Source organism: Spermophilus citellus (assembly GCF_964194105.1).
Source record: "Spermophilus citellus genome assembly, chromosome: 11".
NCBI lineage: Eukaryota > Metazoa > Chordata > Mammalia > Rodentia > Sciuridae > Spermophilus > Spermophilus citellus.
Window position 1 is genome coordinate 114791266 of NC_138192.1, and position 25225 is coordinate 114816490.

At 34.4% G+C, this 25225-nt stretch overlaps 1 protein-coding gene across 2 annotated transcripts in view; it reads right to left on the reverse strand.

The window, feature by feature from the left end:
• The window catches only part of ABCA12 (ATP binding cassette subfamily A member 12), a gene marked incomplete at both ends in the record, with an annotated part of 168391 nt that overhangs the window by 39949 nt on the left and 103217 nt on the right, over positions 1–25225 (reverse strand). The window contains 13 exons of one of the 2 annotated variants that reach the window (XM_081261060.1): positions 867–1053; positions 1959–2105; positions 3504–3638; positions 3727–3796; positions 4838–5167; positions 11485–11599; positions 13347–13662; positions 14326–14505; positions 16654–16744; positions 19818–19937; positions 21998–22137; positions 23311–23521; positions 23842–24006. In XM_081261060.1, coding sequence (XP_081117186.1) covers positions 867–1053; positions 1959–2105; positions 3504–3638; positions 3727–3796; positions 4838–5167; positions 11485–11599; positions 13347–13662; positions 14326–14505; positions 16654–16744; positions 19818–19937; positions 21998–22137; positions 23311–23521; positions 23842–24006 — 2207 coding nt within the window. Of the gene's footprint in view, positions 1–866; positions 1054–1949; positions 2106–3503; positions 3639–3726; positions 3797–4837; positions 5168–11484; positions 11600–13346; positions 13663–14325; positions 14506–16653; positions 16745–19817; positions 19938–21997; positions 22138–23310; positions 23522–23841; positions 24007–25225 lie in introns of both variants that reach the window. The other variant, XM_081261059.1, reaches the window with a different exon arrangement.

Genomic DNA, 25225 nt, shown 5'->3' on the forward strand with positions numbered 1-25225 from the left:
TGCAACAACTGACACATTTTCTTAAACAAAGGCTAGGGTATCCATAGCACTGACTGAGGAGCTAAGAGCAGTGGAGGAGAACCAAACACACACACACACACACACACACACACACACACACACACACAAATGTAAATGTCACTTTCACACATTTGAATCTGTCCTCAATTCTGACGTAGGAAACTACAACTTAAGAGATGAGTGAGAAAAGACAGTCCCTGTACTGCCTCTGGCCTTTTTGATTTATATCTGATAGCTGGTGATTCTTCTGTTTCTTTTTGAATCAAGTTAAGGATTTCCTGTGATGGAGCAGCAGGGGCTGTGTGTGTTCACACCAGGATGTGCAAACTCAATCTTACACAAGGACCATACTAGAAATCCAAATAAATGAAACAGACTGGATGGATGAAGCAGTGAAGATTAGTGGAGCCCAAGGAACAACCAGAAAGCGAATGTTCCCTTTAAGAGAATAACCCTCAATGAGCTACAAACAATGTCCCTGCCTAAGAATGTGCACTTAATGTTGCAGAACTTCTCATTACCTAAGACATGCCAAGAGTATTTACCTCTGTTAGGAAACTCCTCATTTTAAAATATTTGCACCAAAATTAAACATTTTAAGCTGTGTCGAGGAGGCCAAAACTAGGTGGAACAAATGCACTTATCTGGTGGGTCCAATCTAGGCTTTGAGTTCAGAGCTTAGGACCTCTGATTTAGATTCTATTCTATAGGATATAAGTTGAACCATCTTATTTTATCTAGAAAATGTAGTGACTTATTTTTTTAATAAAAAGACATTAATTTACAAAAAGAGCAATATGTTTTATAAAATGATCCCATGATAATAACTGTTGGAAATAACATACATGGTAGTGGTTTTCCCAGCTCCATTGGGTCCCAGTAAAGAAGTAATGTGCCCTTCATAAAAGTTCAGATTGAGGTTGTCAACAGCAACTTTGGAGCCATAGATCTTTGTGACTCCATGCAGGGCAACTCCTACTGGGAGATCTTTAGGTTCTGGCTCAATGTTGGAGGGGAACATGTACTCAGGACCTAAAGAGAAATCAGAGGAAGTGTTGAAAGTTCACGAATAAGAACATACAGCCAGAGATAGACTTTTCTCAATAACAATTAGAGACTATATAAATACAATGTTCTGAGAAAGAAAACCCAGAAACAAATGATTTATTACAGTTCTTACTTGGTTCTTACTTGGTTACAAAATGAATGAGGTGGGAAACCACATTCTCTAAGGGACCTCTATTGGAAAAAGCAATTCCAAAATGCAGCTTTATAATCCTAAATTCTGCTTCTTCAATGGATCCTGAATATTCAAAAGCTAAGTCTGAGGCTTTGTCCTCTGTTTGGGCGGGATGATACCAGTTTACAGATAAATGCCTACAAATTGTGATTTTTACAGATGCAAGGCTAGCTTGGATCTCTGGTTTACAGAATCCAGTTCATTAATTACTCCCTATTTCTTCAGGCATCACAATAGACAGGTTACCTGGGTCATCCTTACCTCATAAAGATGATACCACTCTTCCAATGTCATTAAGATATAAGCTTTGAATTATTTTCTAGCAATAGTGATGGGTTATACTAAATTACCCTTATTTTTTACTTGGTTACTCCTTATGACTGGTGGCAGATGGCTGGAATTAGGGGTGCAGACTGTGGCCAAGAAACAAAATTTTCCTCTGTGTGAGTCTAACTGGACCACAAAGGAATCTACAGTCTTGGCCTAATTAGCACCATATGCTAACCAACAGAGCTAATGAGGCCAGAAAAAGCCACAATTCAATCCCCATAAGAGTCCAAACACATATGTGTAGACCTATTCATCCATGACTAAAAGGATGATAATTTTGCCATTTAGAAAAACATGATTAAACTATTGGTCATGTAATTTTTATATCATTTATCTATAATAATGCATGTTGACCTACTTGTCTTACTGGCAGATGGGTTGGTGTTCTGCATCATGATGTTGGTAAACATAAGACCATTGCTTTTCTCATGCTTCACCTCTGCACAGCCAAATCGCTCCTTCCAATAGGAAGGAAGGATTGGAAAATACCATGGAGCTGCCATACCATATGTCCCTGTAATAAGAATATATTAGGAAAAGTGATTATTAATTGATTTTTAAGATAACTATCAGGAACTAGACAATAGAATACTATGTATGGTTCAAGAAATAACTTCCTTTGCATTTTTTAATTTTTATTTTAGTTTTCAGTGCTGGGGATTGAACCCAGAACCTCATGCATGTGAGACAAGCACTCTATTACTGAAGTACACCCCAGCCCACTTTCTTTTTATTGATATTATATAAAAACTAAAAGGAAGTCTCAGTATACAAAGTCAAGAATATAATCTCTCTTCATTTTTTTTATTAAACAGCTTCATTGGGGTACGATTACATACCATAAAATTTACATAATGAAAGTGTACACTTAGGTGGTTTTTTATAAAGTTGTGTAAGCATCACCACAATCCAGTATTATTACATTTCTGTAATTCCAGAAAGTTCTGTGCTCTTCCCCTAGTCCCAGGCAATTGCTGATCTGCTTTCTATCTCTACATACTCATTACTTAGAGAAGTTTTATGCAAATGAAATCAAACTGTTTCATTCATTTCTAGAATTAAAATGTACAAATATAAATAAAACTTAATGGAAAAGCACTTAAGCATATTAGAAACGATGACCACTGGAGAAACAGAAAGGGAGCCCAGCTAGTTTTCCACTTGAGTCTGGTCAGTTGTCCTTAGAATTAGAGACTTGGTTTTTGCCTTTTACTATCTCATACATTTTTTAAAGATAGTTTTATTTGTTTTAATTAATTATACATGACAGTAGAATGCATTTTGATACATCATACATAAATGGAATATAACTTCTCATTCTTCTGGTTGTATGTGATGTAGAGTTACACCATTTGTGTAATCATATATGCACATAGGTAATAATGTCCAATTCATTCTACTCTCCTTCCTACTCCCATACTCCCTCCCCTCCCTTCACTCCCCTCTACCTAATCCAAAGTACCTCTGTTTTTCCCTAACACCCCCTCTTATTGTGAGTTAGCATCTGCATATCAGAGAAAACATTCCACCTTTGTTTTTTTGTTTTTTTGTTTTTTGTTTTTTTTTTTGGAATTGGCTATTTCACTTAGCATGATATTCTCCAGCCCCATCCATTTACCAGCAAATGCCATGACTTCATTCTTCTTTAGGCTGAGTACTATCTCACACTTTTATTTGGAAAACTTGGGTTGATTTGCCACTCTTTCATGCTTCTTAATTTACCCCATTTAAAAAAGCCTATCAAAGAGGAAATTCAGCAGTGCATTATCTCCAAAAATTTTGGTTAGTTTTGGGATTTGAGGATTGTTTTGAAGATTACATATGGTGAAAAAACTTTTAGAACATATACATTAGTTGACTTACAATCATGACAACCATAAAAGGCATATGTCTGTAGGAGCGATGTTCATACCTGGGAAAACATTCCTGACATACCAAGCAACGAGGAAATAAATGAAAGAGTCTGCAAGGATTAGACAGCATAGCCAGCCGAAAGAGGTGGTGTCATCCTGGACAGGGGAACTGTACATATTTTCCCACTGAAGACCTACAAAGTGAACACAGATGTTTATTCTTCTGTGACACTTGTCACAGCTGTGAAAGGTAAAACCTAATTTTAAAGAAAGCGAACCTACCAACACCTTGCTCTTCATAGCGTGCGATATATTGGCTTGCATAGCTGAATGCTGTTGGGGACAGCAGGCTCTGGGAAGAAAATAAACAGCAGCGATAATTCATACACTTCACCCAGATGGACCTTAATAGACTTAAAATGTGGGACATTTGTATAGGTAGCATTGATACTCATCTGTAAGTACACTTAAAACACACAAGTCCATTACCAAGCAAACTACAACTGGGGGAGAAGGGGAGATGGGGAGGAGGCAGAGTAGCAGAAAACACATCAAGAAATTAAGACTTGAAAAATATTTGTTACAAATCCAAAAAATATATTCAAATTTATTAAATATGACTCAGCAATTTAAAAAGTAGGTCATTACATAGTAACATAGTATTGAGACCAAAATTAAATGAAAATATTAGGGGCCAGAAGATGTTTTCACTTTGTAAATTTATTTCAGGAAAAAGAAATATCATGAATGAGCGTTTACTAAAATATCAATTGGTTGGATACTGTTAACTGCCACAAATTACAAATTTAAATTCTGTTTAAATCCAAGGTATTCAATGATGGATGAAAGTTATTCATTAGTAGGTCCATAAACAGCAGTGTTTTAATATGATGAAACTTGCTTCTTCCTCCTAAATTTTAAACTCAATAATCTTTATTCTCAAATTAATTTAGTTCTTTTGAATGAAAAGGCAGAAAAAGATTTCAAAGTTGATACATATTGCCTATGCATTTGTCTTTACACCTATAAGCTATATTTTGTCATGAAAACCATGACAATTATTCATATAAGAATAGTTCCAATACCAAAACATTTCTTGATGATTCTGAAACATGATCTATTCCATTTTAATGGTTCTTTTTTTCAGGAACTTTTTTTAACAGCGATACTTGTTATGGCTCAGGAAAGTGTGGGGGAAAAGATTTCTTTTTCATAGTCTTATGCTTGTATGATATGCAACCATGTAGGAAAACTATCATGACTCTTAAGCTTACTTTGCTATCAATGGGTTTCTAAGTTTAGATAAGTGAACTTCAAGCTTGAGAATAAAAAGAAAAGGGGTAGGGGGGAACCTATTCATCTCATACACTGGCCATTCAGAGAGTTGACTTACCACGAATACTTTCACTATGTAGCTCAACTCATCCTCAACTGTAATCAGAACAATAAATGGAAAGAAAGCAATGACGTAGATGAGGCTTCCAATCAGAGCAGCAATATTGGTGTTGTTGAAGAAAACACTGATAAGATAGCTCATGGCAATAACTGAGAAGCTATAGTCCGAAAAATACAGGAACAAAATGAACCCATTTGTTTTAGGAAGAATGTTGCCAAACTTGAGTATAATGATGAGAAAGATGATGGTAACCAGTAAAAATCCAACACTTTCTATAAGCCAGGCAAAAAAATGACTGCAGGAGTTCACACCCATCATCTTCATGTACTGTAAGAAGGAGAAAGTGTTAGCTGCCTCCAAAGATGAATGACTCCTAAGTAACGGTTGTTTTTGTATCATGACAAAATGTCCAAGTCTCCAAATACATGGAATGAGGCATTTTCATAATTAACATTAATCAAGTATTTATCAAGCTTACTATGTGAAATATGATTACTATACCATCCCATCTCAGACTGTATTTTTCCAGAGTATCCAACATGATGAATATTTTAGAAGGTGGTGGCATTTTTAAAAAATTACAATTCTAGGTCTGGGGATGTAACTCAGGGGTAGAGTATTTCCCTAGCATGTGTAAGCCCTTGAGTTCCATTTCCCCAACACCAAAGACACAAAACAATTGCAATTCCACTTTATAACTGGTGTCTAGCTAATATCTCCAGTTTAGACTAATTTAGAATAGATCATCAAATTCATGGTGTCTCCTGCAGAATTTTACAGCATGAATTTGACATTTGTGCAGGCATGACTATTTCAAGCTGGTGAAAAAGCATGCTGGTTTAACTTCAAGTTCAATATAGAGATGTACATAATAAAAATCTACATTTTAAACTAAATATTAATGAACAACACAACTATTATTCATGTTCCTGAGAGAAATATATGGACCCAATTCCCAAGAGTTTAAAATTATAGCAGCACAATTCACAAAAGCCAAACAATGGAATCAATCTAGGTGTCTATCAATGGAGGAATGAGAAAGAAAATGTGTTATATACATATGATAGAGTTTTATTCAGCCATAAAGAAGAATGAAATTATGTCATTTGTAGGAAAATGGATGGTACTTGAGAACATTACGTTAAGTGAAATAAGCCAACCACAGAAAGTCAAGGTTTATATGTTTTCTCTCATATGTGGAAGCTAGAGATTATAAAGAAAAAAAAGGGGGGAGTATCTTATGAAAATAGAAGGGAGATCAGTGGAGTAGAGGAAAGGGACAGGGGGGAGGGAGGAAGGGAGAGAAATAAGGAATATTGGGAATGATGTTGTCTAAAATTATAGTTAGATTGTGCACATGTATGAATATATAACAAATCCCACCATTATGTACAACCAATTAAATGCACCAATGACAAATATGGAAAATAAAAATTAAAAAAAAATAATTAAAAACATGGGAGCTTGGAAGGGAGACATTCTCCATCTGTAGCATTCACCTGGAATGGAGGTCAGGTTTACCATCCTGTTTTCCAAAAAGACATTGATACACCCATAATAAATTCAGCTATCTGAGATGTCCTATGTTTTTCCTTAAACTGACATTCTTCGATAACTCATGATATCCTCAGGGCCAGATGTTCTAGCAAGGCAGAAAGACGAAGCAGCAAGATCTGTTTGTGCCTAACTCAAAAGATTCTGAATTACCTAAAATCCGCTGGACCTTGTTTGTCCTAAATTTGAGGACATTTGGTATTCTGGAGGAACTTGGATATCTTGCTTTCAATTAACAATTTTAACAATTCCTGATTAATGTTAAGTTTGTGAATCTAATATTCCATTTTTAAAAGGAGCAAAAGAAATGTTCCACTAACACCTTTATAACTTTTTTGTTATTGTGGTTGCAAAAACAAGGATTTTCAATGCTCCTTTCTTAAACCTGACTTGTCCAGGAAAATAATAACAATAGGAAATACACTGGGTCTTTTGCTCTACGAGCAAAAACAGTGATTTTTACCATCTGGTTTTTGCAACTTACCACATTTTGATAACTCTGCTGCTCTTGTTGTTACCATGGAGACAGCTACCTGCCTGCCAACAGTCTAAGCTGTGGGCTTTAAGCTAATCACCGCTGAGAAAAAATCCTGTGACTTTTCCTTTTAACTTTGCCCTCTTCTTCACCTTCTTCTGTCCCTCTGCTTTTCTCTTCCTCAGTCTTGTCCCCCTTTATGGCTAAAACTCAACCTATGTCTCCATAGGAATGGAAGTCTAGGTCAAAGTAAAAAAATTTACATAGAACAAAGATTCACTATGTAAAGTTTTCCCCAATTCCTAGGTTTGCTGTTATTGAAAACAAATTACACTTGAGTATGAAAAAAAAAGCCTCATGGATCTTCTTGCAGAAATTTTTTCCCTATCCTTTATTTTATTTGAGAAAATTACTGTGTCATGTTTGATGACTGCACTTCAGAGATATTTATCAATTCCAATATCATGATGACATGCTAGCTCTTTTTATTTGTCCTTTGTGTTATTTGTATTTTGAGGTTTTTTACTGAGCTTTGGACTGCTTGAATATAATTAGATGGGGGAGATATGGAACCCATATAACAATACCATAATTTTATGTGTTCTTAACAAAAAATACTCCTCCCCACTCCAAGTGCAATGTATGTGAGTAGAAGGCAATGTCAGTATATTTTTAAAGGTGAATATCAAATATCTAGGACATATCAAAGCCATGACATGAACCGATGTCAAGTGTATGAACAAGTTTTTCTTCCCTCCTGACTGAAAGCTGCAATATAAAACATGTGCATACCTAGAAATATTTTCCACTCAAGAACTTCTTGAAAGATAATCTGGTAAGATTGAAGAACAAGACTAAAGATGTTTACCATTGTCATTTGTAAACTTTTGAGAGTCAAGATAGTATTCCTATTTCTAAGAACATAAAACTGATGATTTTACTTTCTATTGAAACAGGCTGAGTTAGATGCTTCCAAAAGTATTTACTATTTAACACTCTAGCACAAAACTTCAGAGTTAAACTTTAGGATTGGATGCAGTGAGAACAGCTGCTATTCATAAAGAGAAAGAGTGATGAGAACATATAAGTCATCCATAAATTATCCAGATTCACTGCCAACTCTATGATAACAAACAAGACCAAGCTTGCTGACAGAAGATGACCTACTGGGGATGGCTGGCTGTGCTTTCTCAGATGCCATTAGCTCCTCCTCAAAGTGACAGATGTCAAGTGCCAGCTTCGAAATCAAAGAATCACTTGTCCCAAGCCTCCTAAACTTGCCAGAGCAATTCATCAATATCTGATAAACAGTTGCTCAAGGAAAGCCTCTCTGCACAGTGGTCAAAGCTGGCCCCAGCTTACAGCAAAAAAAAAGAGTTAAGAAAGAGATTCTATAAGATTTGGGGTGAAGGTGTTAACACATTCACAAGAGGCTTATATACAGAGGTTGACACTAATACAGAAAAAGAAGTCATAATGTTCATATATTTACGTGACAGCAATGTTGTCATTCAACAAGTATGTCATGTACCAATTCTTAAGTTATAATGACATCTTCAACTTCAGTTTTTAAAAATTCTCTTTATCAATAGAAATTTTATTGATTGACTGATAAGATATAAAGGATATTGTGATCATTCATTACTTAGAATATTCCAAATTCCTACTAGTGGGGTGGATAATGCATATCAGGAAAACATAAAAAATTATTTAATGTGAATCTCCAGAGGACTAAAAATTTTGCATAATTCTTGGTAACAGCTCACAGATATCTTAAATTCCCTGTATAAATTGAGAGAACTTCAGAATTCTGTCTCCAATTGAATATAAGCACTGAAAGCCTTATGAATGTGCTATTGGATCAAATAGTTGGAGTTAACCCATAAACATGAAAGAGGTAAGAAAAAAGACTCTTCTCTCTGTATTATAAAATTAGCATTTTTAGCTTCAAGATTTTATTTGTTAAATGCCAGGAATGTAGAACAAAACTTCATTGAAAAGCATTTTTAAATAGTTGTTTTTAAACTACAGGATTAATTTAAAAATAAACTTAATGGTCATTAATATTTGTGCTAATTTTAAAGGTCAAAGATTCACTAGAATCAGACCATACAACAAGGTCAAAGATTAATGGCTTCCTTAAGCTTGCAATTAACTTGGTTTTCTTGCCCAGATTTTAGAATAATTACAGAAAGAAAGAGGTAAAATATTGATTTGATTTTTCTTTTCCTTTCTGGTTTAATCTGAATGAGAAGGAAGTAGGATATGGGAAACTTTATGCTTCAACTGGATATAAAATTATGGTATTAAAAAGTTATTTCAAGTTTCTGGTACCCTAACAGATTATCTACCATCATCCTCAAAATTCTTGAAAGGTCTATGCTATCAAAATAAGACTATAAGAGTAAATATTGCAGTGATATGGAAAAAGATCCAGTGGAAGTCAAGTCCCAGATGTGTTCAAGTCCCAGATATTCCATTAGCTAGCCCTGCAGTCCTCAGCAGATCACCTCTCCCTTGTTGTGCTCAGCTGTTTCCATCTTTGAAAAGAAGGAGGGTGGATGTGAACCATGGCCAGGGGAAAGAAGTTGAGAAGGGAGCACCATTCTATTCATCATACACCTACAACTTCCATCATTTTGTTTCATAAATACACCATATTCTTCAAATTTAGGACACCATCAATTTAAAGATGTGCCACATTTTAAATGTCACCAAGAAAGAAAAATCACCGCCAAGTAAATCATGATACCCTATCAAATGTGCCATAATTTCAAAGGCCTCAAAACATGAAAAAATTAGCATTTAGAATTGATAAAATGTGTATAATGTGGGTGATTGAGTATCTCCTCTGTTCTCAGAGATCTATACTCTAGAAGTATAGTACTGAGTGAAGTCTAGATTATAAGACTTTAGAGCATTGAAGGGATTGGGCCCAAGTACACATGGATGGTAGAACTGTAACACTCAAAGATTGCTACTCTGATTCCAAGTTCAGTGATTTTTCCACCATATGACTTTGACCTCAAGACCAGGTGGTTAAAATTTCAAAGTGAATGCCTATCATATGAAGACACAGAGCTATAAAACAGAAACTGGTTCACTGTTAAAAATATGTCTTTCCTATCTTCAGATGAGAAAGGACTCCATTATGCTCTGATAGTTTTGGGTAACACACATAGACATAGACGCAGTCTAACACAGGATAATAAATACAATGTGTGTGGAATATACACACATATATTATACACACTTGTATGTTTGCATTGACACACATCTGTATACATATATTTGTTCTTTCTACCACAAGTAATGTTTTTTAAGGTAGATATTTATTTTGAAGAAAAAAAGAACTTAGTTTCCATCACAGTTTTTACTTCAAAGTTTTCCTTTTATCTGTGAAGATTTCCTTCTGAATACCAGAAAACCAAGAGAGAGATAAAAAATAGAGACTTGCAATAAAAATCATGGTCCAGGATATGGGCTTAAATTTCTAAAATGGAAACCATTGCATACAATCCTGATTATAGCAGGGATTCAAATTGGTCCATGAGATATTTACCAAATTGTAACTAAAATATAAAAATGCAGCTATGGAAGTCAACCAGAACTTAAATAGACAATGTCAGAACTGTTGATTCCAACACTGGGACAACCCAGCAAGCCTGATGCTAAACCAACCAAAACTCGAAGCAGTGACTTGTGCTTTATCTGGAGAAATAATCCATCGCCCAGGAGAAGTGACAGGATATGTCTGAAGAGTCCAGTGGACAAACAGCTGACTCTGACCTTGTTGTTTCAGATTTTCAGCCAGGTCTTGCAATAATTAGTGTGCCCCCCATTTTGAAACGTTTCAGCTTTGTTTTCATGATTTTCCACGACTGAGTAAGAATGGACTCATTATAGGACGGGCAGATAAAACAATTTCTATCTAAATACAATCTAAAAAGTACATACTGTTTTGTCACAAATTTTAAAAAGAAGTAACACATTTTGGATTGGGGTTAATTTTTATAAAGAACATGCCCAAGAAAAGACCATGCTTCACATAGCAAGTCCTATTTTCCACCACTTTAGTAGTATTAACCCTATTAGCTACAAAACATGAAATTCTTAATTTCCTTAAATTAGGGTCATTAGGAAATGGAAAAGAAGGTGACAAGGTATACTGGAAAGAAACTTTCCTTGAGAACCAGAATAAGCCACACGTCTGTATCCATATCTATAGCATGTACATTTGAAGTTGTTTAGCTACCATGCCAACAATTTTCTGCCTTAATAGTTATTTTTGTTGTTATTTAAACTTCCTTTGTTAGATTCTACATCCTATAGGTAATTTGGGGGCAGAAAAATACTCTTAGGATCATAATTATACTCATTTTGTTCAAAATTATTCAGATTGTTTCTCAGAAGTATTTACTAAATGACTTTTACGTTGATTTTTGAGAAAACAGAATAAGCTGCCTTTGTGATTTGTAAAATGTTTGTCTTTCCATTTTACTCATAAGGTATAGGTTAGGTTTTCTGAGTTTGGATAGGTGTGATTAAAATCATAGTAATTAACTGTTCTATGAATAGGAAAGAAAGACATAATATGAAAACATTCCCAACATACCTCATGAAGCCGGAGGTCTTTCTCATAAACAAGCTTTTTTACAAAAGCAGCTATAAATACAATCCAGGCAACCATGAGCACAATTGGAAGAGAATAAGAGACACTGGTTAGGAAGCTGTAAAACAAAAACAAAAATAATCCAGTGACCAAAATGAATGTCACCCTTGCAGATTGTAGTATGTAAAAAATACACTCCCTCCTACATCGAAATTATTTCCCTCTTGGAAATTGAGAATAATAATATGACTACATTATTTATGAAACAGGGCACTAGCTTAATAGTAGGCCCATGACTTTCCTGCTGTAATGCTGCAGGACGAAAATACATCTCTGGATTGTTAGATAAAGTTGCCATATTATTTAAAATGTGTTTGAGTGCCCTGTCCGAAAAATAATTATTACATAGATGTAATTGCAAAGCTCAAAACTCTTCTGTCTAAACGAAATTCTTATCTAAAAGGCAGATTGAAAAATTAGGTGATGATTGGTTTATCTAACTAAAATCTGTATCTTCCAAAATTACTGTATTTATCTACTCTTAGGAAGCTCATCGTTATTATTAAGCTAAATATCCCCAAATGAAATATAATGAAATCTAAAGCATTTGATTTAAAATACAAAGAAAAAACTTGGACTTCTCAAAGGAGCCCAAGGAGATGTTACATAAATAGTGTAGAAATGTCTTTTTTGGTAATGCACTACACTAGAGGGTCACTGGAAGACCTCATTAAGCACCGGGTGTATTCCTGAGTGGCCAGCTCATGACATTTGAAGGTTCAAACTCACAGTCTATTGTGCATCAGAAACACCAGAAAAGCTTATTAAAACACAGATTTCTGGATCCCTCCCATAAGCTTCCAGTCTAGTAAAACTGAAATAGACCAGGAGTTTGCTTTGGAAACAATCTCCCCAGTGCTGCTGCTGGTCTGGAAACCTGGTTCTGAGAAGTACACAGCCCTCCTGCAGCTGAGGCAAAGGCAGTAGTTTTCAATGAATTCTACATTAATCTGTTATGTGTCTTGGGCTCCACAGAAGCTCTCATTTGGAGAAAGGTCCCAAGGCCATTTTCTTTTGTATTTTATCAGGCAAAAAAATTACCCCCAGGTTTCCCAAGAAAATGCAAATATTAATGGATCATGACATCACTATCATTCATTATCACTTTAGCATGCAGAAATATATCACCATCAGAGAGATGGGTGTTTTTCAGTGAGGGAGCAGTGGAAGGTTGGGCCATATCCATTTTATTTTTCTGGGTAAACTGGCACGAGATAAGCATTTATAGACCATTTGTCAGATAAATTTCATCTTGGACCAGATCCAGGCTTGATGCAATTTTCTGGCTCTAGAATTAGGAAAAGGAACCCATTCATTAATAACAACTCTCCTATAATGTTCCTTCCAAGTGATTGTGTATTTTAGATTTGGTCTAGTAATAAGGAGAAAATCTGGTCTGGTAATCAGAAGGACTAATGCAGTGTTCACTGTGTATCTTAGTCAAGTTACTTAATCTTTCTGGACTTCAGTTTCATCTGGATATTATGGACTAAAATACCTACTCTCACTTAATAAAACTGTAGGTTGTTTGATTGGACAAATGAAACAATATGTGTGGAAGCATTTTTGTAACGAAGCCAAAGTTTATATGTGCCCTTGCAGCTTATGATCATCCCCCATATAGAATGCAATTACTTTTATTTTTTAAAAAGACATCCAGGCACCCACCATTTTAGGTACTAAGCAGATAACAAAGGTTTGGTGAATATTTCCCCTGTCCTCTGATGTGTGTGAAGGAATAAACAGAAATGATTTCTCAAAAAAGTGGTTGGTCATTAAGAAAGGGCTTGAACATGCAGACTTACTTGTCCTTCATGAAGCAGGGATAAGGAATCGCTTGGACCTGGACAGCTATTTCCTGTGAGTTCCTTCCTGTTTGCAATTCAATGATTGCTCTTTCAATACTATCCTGTAAATAAATAAAGGCCCTGCCGTAGATCTGGTTGTGTGATGGAGAATTGTGTGGCCCTGGGGCCCAAATCTTGGTTCTTATGCTCCTTGTGGTCTGGGCGGTCTTGAGGCTCATACGGATGGTATATTTTACGACAGGAGGAAGAGAGACATTTTCAGAGTCATAGCCTCCATCCCAGCTTCTGTTAGAAGGAAGCTTAAAAATAACACCTAAAAATAAAATAGCAACAACAGCAGAAAGGTTATTTTATGGGTGACATTATTCATTGTTCAGAGTATACATCGGGGGCAGCCAGAGTCAATTGAGTTAGAAGGCTCAGGACCCTGATTTACAGAAAAGACAGTTCATAGGGAGTGTCCATCTCAGAGATTCAAATTTGGGAATTTAAGAATATCATCACAAACTAAGTGAGGAGGCTAAATGTGACCCTCTAAGTTACTTATTGTAATTTCTGAAAATCTGCTTTTTTTAAAAAATTATTTTTATGTGGTGCCGAGAATCGAACCCAGTGCCTCATGCATGCTAGGCGAGCACGCTACCACTTGAGCCACATCCCCAGCCCACTGAAAATCTGTTTTTTAATGAATGACCTTGAGACTATGAGATCTTTGATCATGGCCTCAACTTCATATTTTAATCACGTAATTTTTTATTCTTAATTTTACCTACACCAGTGAAATCAGACATGGTCAAAGCCCCTGTTACATAGACTATATGGTTAGTGATGCATGCAGGGTTCCCATTCGTAAGAACATCAGAGAGAGTGATGACCTCCTGGCTATTTTTCTGAGTTCTAAATGAAAAAGGTAAGGAAAGAATTTGGCCAATTTTAGTACAAAGGAAAGCTCAGACCCTAACAGAACAGCACTTACTTCCAAAGAGTTCATTGCTTTTGTAGAGCCTTTTGGCTTCTCTCTCCATTTCATCTATGGTTTTTGCTCCCTGAATACGGTCATATAACACACAAGAGGAAATATTTACTGTCAGGGAAGACAGTGTGTTAAGCTGATCAATGATGTCAATGTTGTTCTCTAATTTCAGCCTGAGAACATCTAAAAAAACAAGGCAAAGATATTTTTTAAAAAAATTATAATCTTTATTTAGCAGTGAGATAAAATACTGATTTTCTTGGCATATATTAAACATTACCTAGATTAGAATATGACATTGTAGAGTTTATTCTAAAAATAGCTGTCCTATACCTAAAAAATGTATCTAGTTCTGCAAAAAATTCATTGAGAACATTAGCTAGTTACAAACACAATAAATTTGGGTTCAAAGAAAGATACAAGATAATTTAAAAGTGTATTGTTATAATTTAATTAACAAAGGATTAAGGATGGATATTTTTAAAAACTTGTACATATAATTAAGAAGAAAACTATAAACTAGAAATGACAGTTTAGGATAAACAGAAATGCCTACTTTGTACCAGGAATAGGAAAGTACAAATTGAAACATAGGAAAGTCTTCATAGAATGTCTAGAAAATATAAACCACATCATCCCCTAAACTGTGAAGACACATTTTAGGTGTTTGAGGATCTGAGCTACATAGAGTTAAGTCTTTCTAATATTGTTTGATTTTAAACTTTATGTGAATCACCTCTTTTGATATCTGTCCCAATCTAGAAAAAATTATCAAGACTTTATTTTAGGTAATTACTCTGGAAGAAAGAGGAATTAATTGTTCTTCAACTTTATGATTTCTGAGGAAACCAACAGAGACAAAGGGTAAATATAAAATTGCAAGTTAACAAATCATTTGGCCAATTAAATTTTTACTAACTAGATAATCACAAATACTGAGAAAGCTGTGAATATCGTAAATTCCTCTTCACAGAATCAAACATGTCTTTTACATTGTCAAAAATACGAGTAAATTTCTCACAGAGAGCAACTTTTTAAATGCATTCAAACATAAAGCAAAATGTACTTATTATTTGATGTAGATATTGGTGGGGGAGGGGCAAATTGTGGTGGAACAGTGGCCTCCAGCGGCCAGTGGAAATCAACTCAAAACCAAAGGATTCTTTAGAAATGCTGGTAGACCAAATCAAAGAAATGGTCTTGGAGCTAAGTACTCCCAAAATTTAAATTATAAAACCCTTTAGATACGAAGTTACCTATGTGTATACATTTACATATACACTAATCTCATTGCTACATTTATTTCAATCATTTCAAATTCTAAACTTCATCTTATATTTTAGAAGTTATGAATGGTAAAGTTTATATAAGAACTTTATATTTTATTCCTGATATTTTACTCAAGCAGTGCCTCACTGAAATGATACTTTTAGAGAACAGATCCAACAATATCTTTTCTTAATCAAACCCAGTTGACTGTCCTAAAATGCACATGATTATATGTCATATAAATGTAACATAATTCCTCCTTGTTGGTTTACTATCTAAGCACCAGCAGTATGGGGGGAAGGAGGGGCATTTGCTTTGCTACTGCCAAATTCTAATGCTCTCAATCCCTTCCTCATACAGTGGTTGCATAGCAACAGTGAATCAGACACAGCCTGAATTAGATATCTTGCATCCTTTAGGTTGAAGGTAGGGATGTGGCAGAGGTAATGCATAAGTTCAGACAGCTTCCTTTGATCCTCTGCAGCCTGGTCCTTTTAAGTGACCATGAGAGGAAGACCCAACCTTGAATACTGATTTTAGGTTTATTTTCCTTAGAGTCTGCACATGGCCTTTGTCTTGCTTTTGCTAACTTTATAACCTCTTCCAATTACATTCTGTGTTATTCAAATGATACCAAGACCAGGAAACATAAAATGTTAAATGCAAACAGAAACAAATCATTTCATCTTCCCATGTCCTTAAGGACTTGCTTATCATCAAATTATCAAAAAAATTTTTGAAAAAAGGAAAGGAAAAGAAAACAAAAAATAATGAGCCCTCTTACTTTTAACAACCTATGATTGAAGAAAAAACTGCACTTATTAGAATATATTGCAGTACAATTATTGAAACTAACTATAAATAAGTGATGTCCAATTACTGCTTGTAATTGTAAATAACTAGGAAGAAGATGAATGGATATATCCAGGATCTCAATTTTCTTTGCATAACTAACTAGAAGCTACATATTTAGGAAAAGGGGAGGAAAGTTTTCACATGGGACAACATTCTTTGCAATTTTTACTTGACCAGTAAATGAAAGTATTGTGCAGCTGGACTCACCGAGTTCATCTATCTGCTTCAGTAGTTCCACAGCATCAAGTCCCACCGAGAACTTGACAAAAACTTGCACAAAGGGGTTCCTTAAAGTATTCTAACAAATGATAATAGATAATCAGTTTTAATCCAAGAAGAAAACATGCTCAATCATTGTCTCTCTAAAAACAACCACAGTAAAATGTAAGCATAGGTGGCCTTATCACTAGACCACCTTGCAAAGGCTCACATACAAATCCTTGGGAAAGAAGAAGCATACAGCTGGCTAGGATTAACTTGAAAGTCTGGGCTTTGATTTGTCCATAGACACAAACCAGTTAGCATGCTACAGTGGTCAGATATGATCATAATTACAAGATTAAGAAGTCATATGTAATTTAGCAGTCTTTTTCCATATAGCTATTACATACATTTCTTTTTAACCAGACTATGGTGTAGCACATGGTGGAATTTTGTTCTCCTAAAATAAATAAAAATTTTCAAAAATCATGATGTCTACATGGAATCTGACACCACACTTGGTTTGTATTCTAGTTACTATTTCTTACTTTGAGGTTTTTGGTAAGCATCCAGCCCCTCCCAACACCAGATTGCCTTTCTATAAAATAGGGATAAATGACTCATCTCACCAGAAAAGTCAATGTTTTGTACAATAACAAGTACAACACTGATGAACATGAAAAAATGTATTGATGTTAAAAACAATTACTTTAAGATATAAAGACTTTTTCCCATTTTCCAAATTAGAGGATATATGGCTGAAGCTGAAGCATTCTATGGCTGAAGCATTATTACTAGCACTTTTTACTATGGAATAAGTTCTTTATCACTTATTTTTCAATATTTTATGGTAAGTACTATTATTTGTGTGTGTGTGTGCATACGCATGTGTGCTGGGCCTTGTGCATGGTAAGCGTGCACTCTCCCAGTGAATTATAACCCCAGCCCTGTATTACTGTCTCTAGTTGACAAAGCTAGAACTAAAGGTATGTCAGTTCTAAGAACATACAATTAATAAGGGCCAAGGGGACAACTGAAGGAGAAATTTCAACTCAGCTAAAGAAATGCTTATTTATCTTATGTGTTAACTTCTGACCTAGTTTTTATGTGATCTAGGATTACATTGGTTGTCCTTTTAGAGCACAGATTGATACTACTTATAATTCTGTCTTTCTTACCAATATCTTCTGTTTTATTATCATGAAGATGAGTGATTAAGCACAACATATATTATTGGAGCACATGTGCAATAGAATTACTTTGCTCAATCCATAGCTGCTAAGGGTTCTAAGGGTAGTTGGTAGCATTTAGACAGATGGGTATTATAGTTACATGCTGTGATAAGAGTCCTTTAAAATCTATTCACCAGGAACTAACTTGTGCATCATGGAAAATCCAAATCAGAGCATTACAAACAAGCAAAGATGTGTGTTTAGCTGCAATTCAGAAGTGAGCCATTGACTCCATTCTCCCATCACTCCTTGACAATCAATCCCATGATATACTATTTTCAAATGCTTCTACAAACACATCCTCACAAATTTGTCAGTTGGTTATCTCATTTACATACCCATCTTAGAAATTCATAACCCACAGTTCAAGCACTTTAAGCCACCTGCCTAATGGTTTACAATGGTAAAACCAGGCCTTGTGCTAAAATCTTGTAATGTCAAATTCCTGCATATTTACAAAACTAAATTTTTCCTCCAGAATGAATAGCAACTTATTTTGTTATAGAAGACAATGAAGATATTTCCATCAGATAATGAGACCTCTGTGATCATGGTCAGAGAGATTCTGCCAAATTACCATATTTTAGAGCGATTACAGAGAATGTCCTGTGTTAATTCATTACTTCAGCTAACAAACTTTTCCTTAATAAAATAATAGCTGTTTTTCCTCTTCACAGAAAAAAAAAGTATAAGAAAAAGAGCAATTTTCCACTTAGGACCATCCTAGGTCAATAAAGCTCTATATAAGATTTCTTATCTCAAACTCATTTTAAAAAAGCCACTTAAAATGAGCATGCTTAAACTTAGAACCCAAATGGAATAGTCAGTTGTGGAGAAGATGTTTGATGACAAATTTATACCATTTTATATATATTTTTATAAAATGTATTATATATCTATTTTTGATATTTATTTTATAACTTATAAAATTCAGGTTGTAAGTAATAAAAACTGAGGGAAGTATTTGGGTATAATTTTTCTGAAAAATTTGTAAGATACAATCATTCATTTCATGCTTAATTTCCTGAGCATGATCATAAGAAAGACCTTTTTTTTTCCTTTTCCCCAAATATATTCTAGGGCTACAACAGTTTTCCAGGGGATTCTTGTTCACATGCAAACCATTGACTTTTGAAGCTCTTACACTGTCCATCATTTCTGCCTGATTTCTTTTCTGTAATTGGTCACAGAGGCTAGTTTTGATGTTTCATCTTTAATTTTCAATATCTCTGTTTGTGATTGGAACATTTCCCTACATTATTTCCCTTATCTTCAGAAAATCCTGACTCTTTTACGAAATTTTACTAATACTGTGTATTTGAGTTGCAAATGTCAAATCTTTAACCTACACTAGAGTGAGCATAAAGATTGTTTGAGCAGGTACTAAATTTTGAAAGGGCCAATTTATTAGAACACTTTTCCAGGTATAATAACTTTCGCTTCCTTACATATCCTTGAACATACGGTACTTAGATAGCTGGTCTGATGAGAACATCTTGTGCATGATACGTTAAAATGAATTTGGAATTTGATAGTGCATGTATTATATGTTTCAACAACAAAATTCTCAAGATTATTAGTGTGTTAGGAATATTAGTTCAGTTAGGATAGCCAAACATATCTTAAAGGAGAAAAATAAATAGTGACTAAAAAGTATTTTACTTTTTAAAAACTGATTTACATCACTAGTTAGTTGTAGACCAATTTGAAGAACGTTTGATTGCTGAATTAGAGACAGGAGGTGCAATATGGAGGGGCAGATGATTATGGATGTGAGTGACAGATATGTTCTTCTGACTCGGCTCTTTTTGCAGGAAAGGTAATTTTAATCTGTTGAATATGGATGCTAAATTACTATTTGTCTATCACATAACAAAGTGATCAAAATCTCAAAGAATTACAATACCCACTATGGTAAATGACAGAACCATTTCATACCTGGAGCATTGGAATTGCCTGGTTCAACAGGTTGAAGGAATTCATGAAAATTGGTGACTTATCCATCCACTCTTGAGATTTCTCTCTTAATTCCGCCAGCTGCCTCAGTGTTACATTAGACTTAATGACAAAGAAACAAAAGAGACGGCTCATTAGCATTTTTCTATATTTTAAAATTATATCTTAAGGTTGGTTTGTTACATAACATCAAAGATCAGTTCTAAAAAGTAGCATTAACAAAATTCATTGTCAGAAATTTCCTACAAGATCAAAAGTTTTAAAAAAGAGATTTATAAAGGGTCAAGATCATTTCTAAAAATCTGGCAAGTTTAAGGTTTGCTTCATGTCCATAATGAACTTGCAGCTAAAATGAAAGTATATTTTCTGAATTCCCATTTTTTTTATTATTGTTATCAATACATTTAACTTACTACTGAACATTCAAGTTCAAGGACATAAGAAAGATATTCTCATAAATTGCTGGTTACAGCAATATATGTTACAGCCTTTTTTGGAAAGGAATCTGACAACAGCTATTAAAATAATACAGATCAGTGTTAGAATTCTTCCTAGTATGTGCAAGGCTCTAGGTTTGCTCCCCAGTACTGTAGAAAATTAATTCATTAATTTTTAAAAATTAAAAAAAGAATCAAATGAAACATAACATCCTTCAATCCCTTAATCCTAAACATACATCTCACTGACCTAAAAATACCACTGTGTAAAACCACATGTACAAGAATATTGATGGCCATATTATTTAGTTGTTTACATTAGCCAAAAAAGCAAATGCAAACACAGTAAACAAAATGAATGCCCAACAACTAAGGCTTGGATAAGTGATTCCATGTCCTAAAAAAAATTATCAATCATTAGAAAGAATGGATTGAACTATCCCAATAGAGTTAGAAAATTTCTGCAATGTATTCTTTTGTGACAAAGCATTATATAGAAAAATATTGTAATACAATCTCCTTTTAATAATGCAAACAATGACCACAGAACTCTGCATATGAATTTGCATATAGCATAATAATCTGAGTTAGAGAAATGTGAATAAATTGTAGAACAGCACATATTTGAATGCTAACATACATTTGTTTACATGAAGGGAAAAGTAAGATCAAGAGTGAGAAAGAGGGGAGAAAAATTATATACAGAAAGTAAGCATGTGTATGATTGCATTTGTGTAAAATTATGCAGAAACATATAGTCATTTAGTCAAAGAAAATGTTAAATCAAAAAGCAAAATACACTCAGTATTAACCTCTTGTTCATTTTTATATAGACATAAAAATAATGTTATAGTCTCATTGGCTAGAGTTCATCGGCTGTAGTTAATGAGCAAGTAATGGTGAGCAGAGGTTTTTTTCACTTTTATTCTATCTTTTTAACATATTAAGTTTATAACTCAAATCATTAAAGTCAACTTTAAAATGAAAGAAGACACTATTATAGTTAAATGGTGTAGATGATAAGTATAGTTTTTTTTTTTTTTTTTTTTGGTACTGGGGCTGGAACCCAGAGATTCTTTACCACTGAGCTACGTTCCCAACACTTTTTATGTTTCATTTTGAGGCAGGATCTTACTAAATTGTTGAGGCTGTTCTCAAACCTGCCCCAACCTCTTGAGTAGCTGAGATTACAGGTTTGTAGCCACCCAGCCTGGCAGTATACTTGAGATATATATATAAAATAAAGTCTTTCTCAAAATTTGTCTTTTATATAAATATGAAATATTAAATTATACAACCAAATATGAAGCCAGGAATCTCTACTTCAGTGGTTGCTTTTCTTCAAACTAGTTATATATAAAATGACCCAAGTTTTTTTCCTACTATGATTATTTTTATGTACTTTGTAAGTTAAACACCAGTTGAAAAATTCTGTGCCTTTTGAGATAAGTTGAGAAGTCTGAGGTCCTGATTCATCCAACCTCATTCTCACATGTCAACATGGCTCATTTCGAAGGGTGACCACCTGATCTACACTGCTTATTCATATCTAAGGTAGCAGGTAAGAATTATTAAGATTTCAAAAAGTCAAAAGTAATAATAATAGTAGGTAAGATATAGAAAAATCAGAGTCAGCCAAAATAAATTTGAAGTTGACTACTGTAAAAAAAAAAAAAAAAGCATCTTAATACTCAAAACCAAAATAAGGAGTTATCATAGTCAAACCTTTTCCATTATGGCCTTTGTGACTGGGTTATATGGTGCATATAAAATCCTTCCCAACAACATGGGTTTCAAGAAAGCCCAAATCACAGGTCCAGCAGGCATGTTAATGATGTCTTTGTAAAGGGAGAAGCAAAATGGTGCTGGAAGAAAAGGGAGAAACAAAATCATTAAATAGACGTATTTCCAATATATTTCCCCATGGTAAATTAACATGGATTATTAGTCTCATATCCCCAAATCCAAGCCTTAGCATTTCTTATATTATTAACAGATGTGAAGCATCTGGTATCAAAGCAAGAAAGCAAATCTTTTTTAGGTAAGAAAGTTTAACCCAAGAAACAGGCTCAGAATAAGTGATGGCATTTTGCCAAGAGGAGAAATAAAGATTGAAAACCACACTCTAGAATTGCTTCCAACAGATCCATTTCACCAGCATTTAATTTTCCAAAAAATACACACATAAAAAAACTGCTATTAGTATACATAAGACCTTTTCAATAAATGTTTGTTGAATGAATAAAAAGATGAATAAATGAGTCAAAGCCATTTATTCGAAACATCCATACATTATTTGGAAGAGCGGTGCTGATCATATTTTGCATCTCAAGGTTTATAGATCAAGTAAACAGCTTCGATGTGCCACTAAATGTTTATAGTTCTGCTGAATTCATGCAGCTCTACCATATGTGATATCAATTTCAAATGCTAGAAAGTTTAGGAAAAATATTGACCTGATAAATACAAGGCAAGTTTTTGCTATCCACTGGCAGGGAAGTTATAGTTCTAGGACTGGCAGATTCTACACCTTGCATCTGTGCTCTGCATAATAATGTCTTGGTCAACAATGGACCACAATACAGCTGTAGACGTATAAGATTATACCATGTGGTGATCTTGTATCCATCTTCGTTTGTATTTGTATACTTTATGATCATTGCACAATGATGAAATCACCTATTGGTGTATTTCTAAGACTATATCCCTACCATGAAGTGACTTATGACCATGTAGTGTTGTGATTTACAATCTGCAGCAGATTGCCTGGGTTCAAATAACAGCTCTGATACTTCCAACTGAGTGACCTTGATAGATTTGTCAGCCTCTCTCTGCCTCTTTTCCCCTTGGCCCGCTGTGAAGAGTGAGCCAATTAATATACTTAACATGCTTGACATGTGGTGAGTGCTGTGTAAGTGTTTTCTATTTTTATTCTTGGGGAAAATTAATACTTTGTTCATCATAAAAAGCTAAGACAGACTAGATGAAGTTCTTAATTATTAAGAATAATTATCATGCTTATTTTGGAGTACACTTACTGGTATGTAAGGGAATTCCATATTTTGCAGCAATTTGCTCTTTACTTAGTTTATATGTCAAAAAATCCTTGGTGTGGTTGCCTTTTGGTTTCTGGGAAGAGGGCAGCATCGCAGTCAAGTAATCAGTGGTAATTCCTTGGGAACACAATGCTTGGGAGATGGTACTAAATGATCCTTGGGATGTGTTCACTCGGTTGCTTCTGTACATTCCCTGGAAGACAAAAATCTGAGATTTATTAACATTATGTGAGCTATAGATGCTACTAAAAACAAAACAGAAAGAAAAAATGATAATGCTTAGAGCATTCTTTGTTTCCATAATTCCTTTAACATGTACATCCCAAATGTAAATACAGAATGATAAATTCACCAATTTAAGAGGCAAAAAAATGTTGCTCAAGTAGTTTTCTTCTGGGTGATTTTTTTTCATGTACTAGATTGGTTGCTGAATGTATAATAACTAATCTTAAATAAAAGTTAGCATGACAGAAAGAATCTTTCAGCCAGAACGTTGCTGAGTGACTTTTCTACCTGTGTTAATGCAGTGCTTCTGGGCAGATGGATTTGTTTCAGGGATTTCATTTTGTCTAGCAGCGGATGTGTGCCGGAAGCCATCTGATTGAGAATCTCTTTCAGTCTTATGAAGAGTTCTATCATCTTTTCTACTGGTTTTTGATCTTTCCTAGGGAAAAACACCTAACAGAAACAGAGTAAAAATAAATGACTTATGTGAGGAAACAGGAACCTCTATGCATTGTTGGTAAGAATATAAAAAGGTACAGACACCTTGGAAAGAAAACATTTTGAAAGTTAGTTTAATACTGAAACATATTACCATACAACCCCAAAATTCTATTCCTAGGTGTCTACCCAAGGAAGTGTAAACAAAGGTTTATGCAAAAATTTGTATTGAGTGTTCATAGGAACATTATTCACAATAGCCAAAATGTACAAACCACCCAGGCGAATGGATCCACAAAATGTATATTGTTAAAATGAAATACTATTTGACAATATTAAAAAAGAAAATGCTGAAACATGTTACAACATGTCTGAAACTCACAAATATTATTACTAAGTGAAGGAAGCCAGACAGACCATATATTGTATAATTCCATCAATATATAAAATATCTATAAACTCTATATAGAAACAAAACTAGAGGTGTTCTAGGCTAGAGGTTAGAAAGAGAAGTAACTGCAAAGGACCTGAGGTTTCTTTTTTGAGTGTCAGAAGTATTCTAAAATTAGAGCATGGTAATAGCTGCACAATTCTTTATATTTACTAAAAAGTCTTTGAGTTCCAATAGCAAAAATCCAAATAATTCAACTAAAAAGGGGGCAAATGATCTGAATAGACTTTTCCCAGAAGAAGATATAAAAATGAACAACAAGTATATGAAAAAACACTCAATATTGCTAATCAGGAAAATTCAAATCAAAGCTACAATGAGAAATGATCCCAGCCCACTTTGGCCATTACGAAAGATAAAAAATTAACAATGTTGTGGAAGATGCAAAGAAGGAACTCATATGTGGCTGGTAGGAATGCAAATTGGAATAGCCATCATAGAAATCAGTATGAAGTTTTCTCAAAAACCTAAAATAGGGCTTCCATATGGTCCAGCAATCTTACTACTGGCTGTATATCAAGAGGAGATGAAAACAGGATGACAAAGAAACATCTGCACTTGCATACTTATTGCAATGATAGTCACAATAATCAAGGTAGAGAATCAACTTGGTGTCCTTTGATGGAGGAATAGATATGGAAAATGTGATATATTTACACAATGGAATATTATTCAGCCCTACAAAGACTGAAATTCTGTCATTGTCAGCAACATGAATGGAAGTTAAGTGAAATAAGTCAGGCACACATTCTTACTTATACATGGAAGCCAAAAAGTTGATCT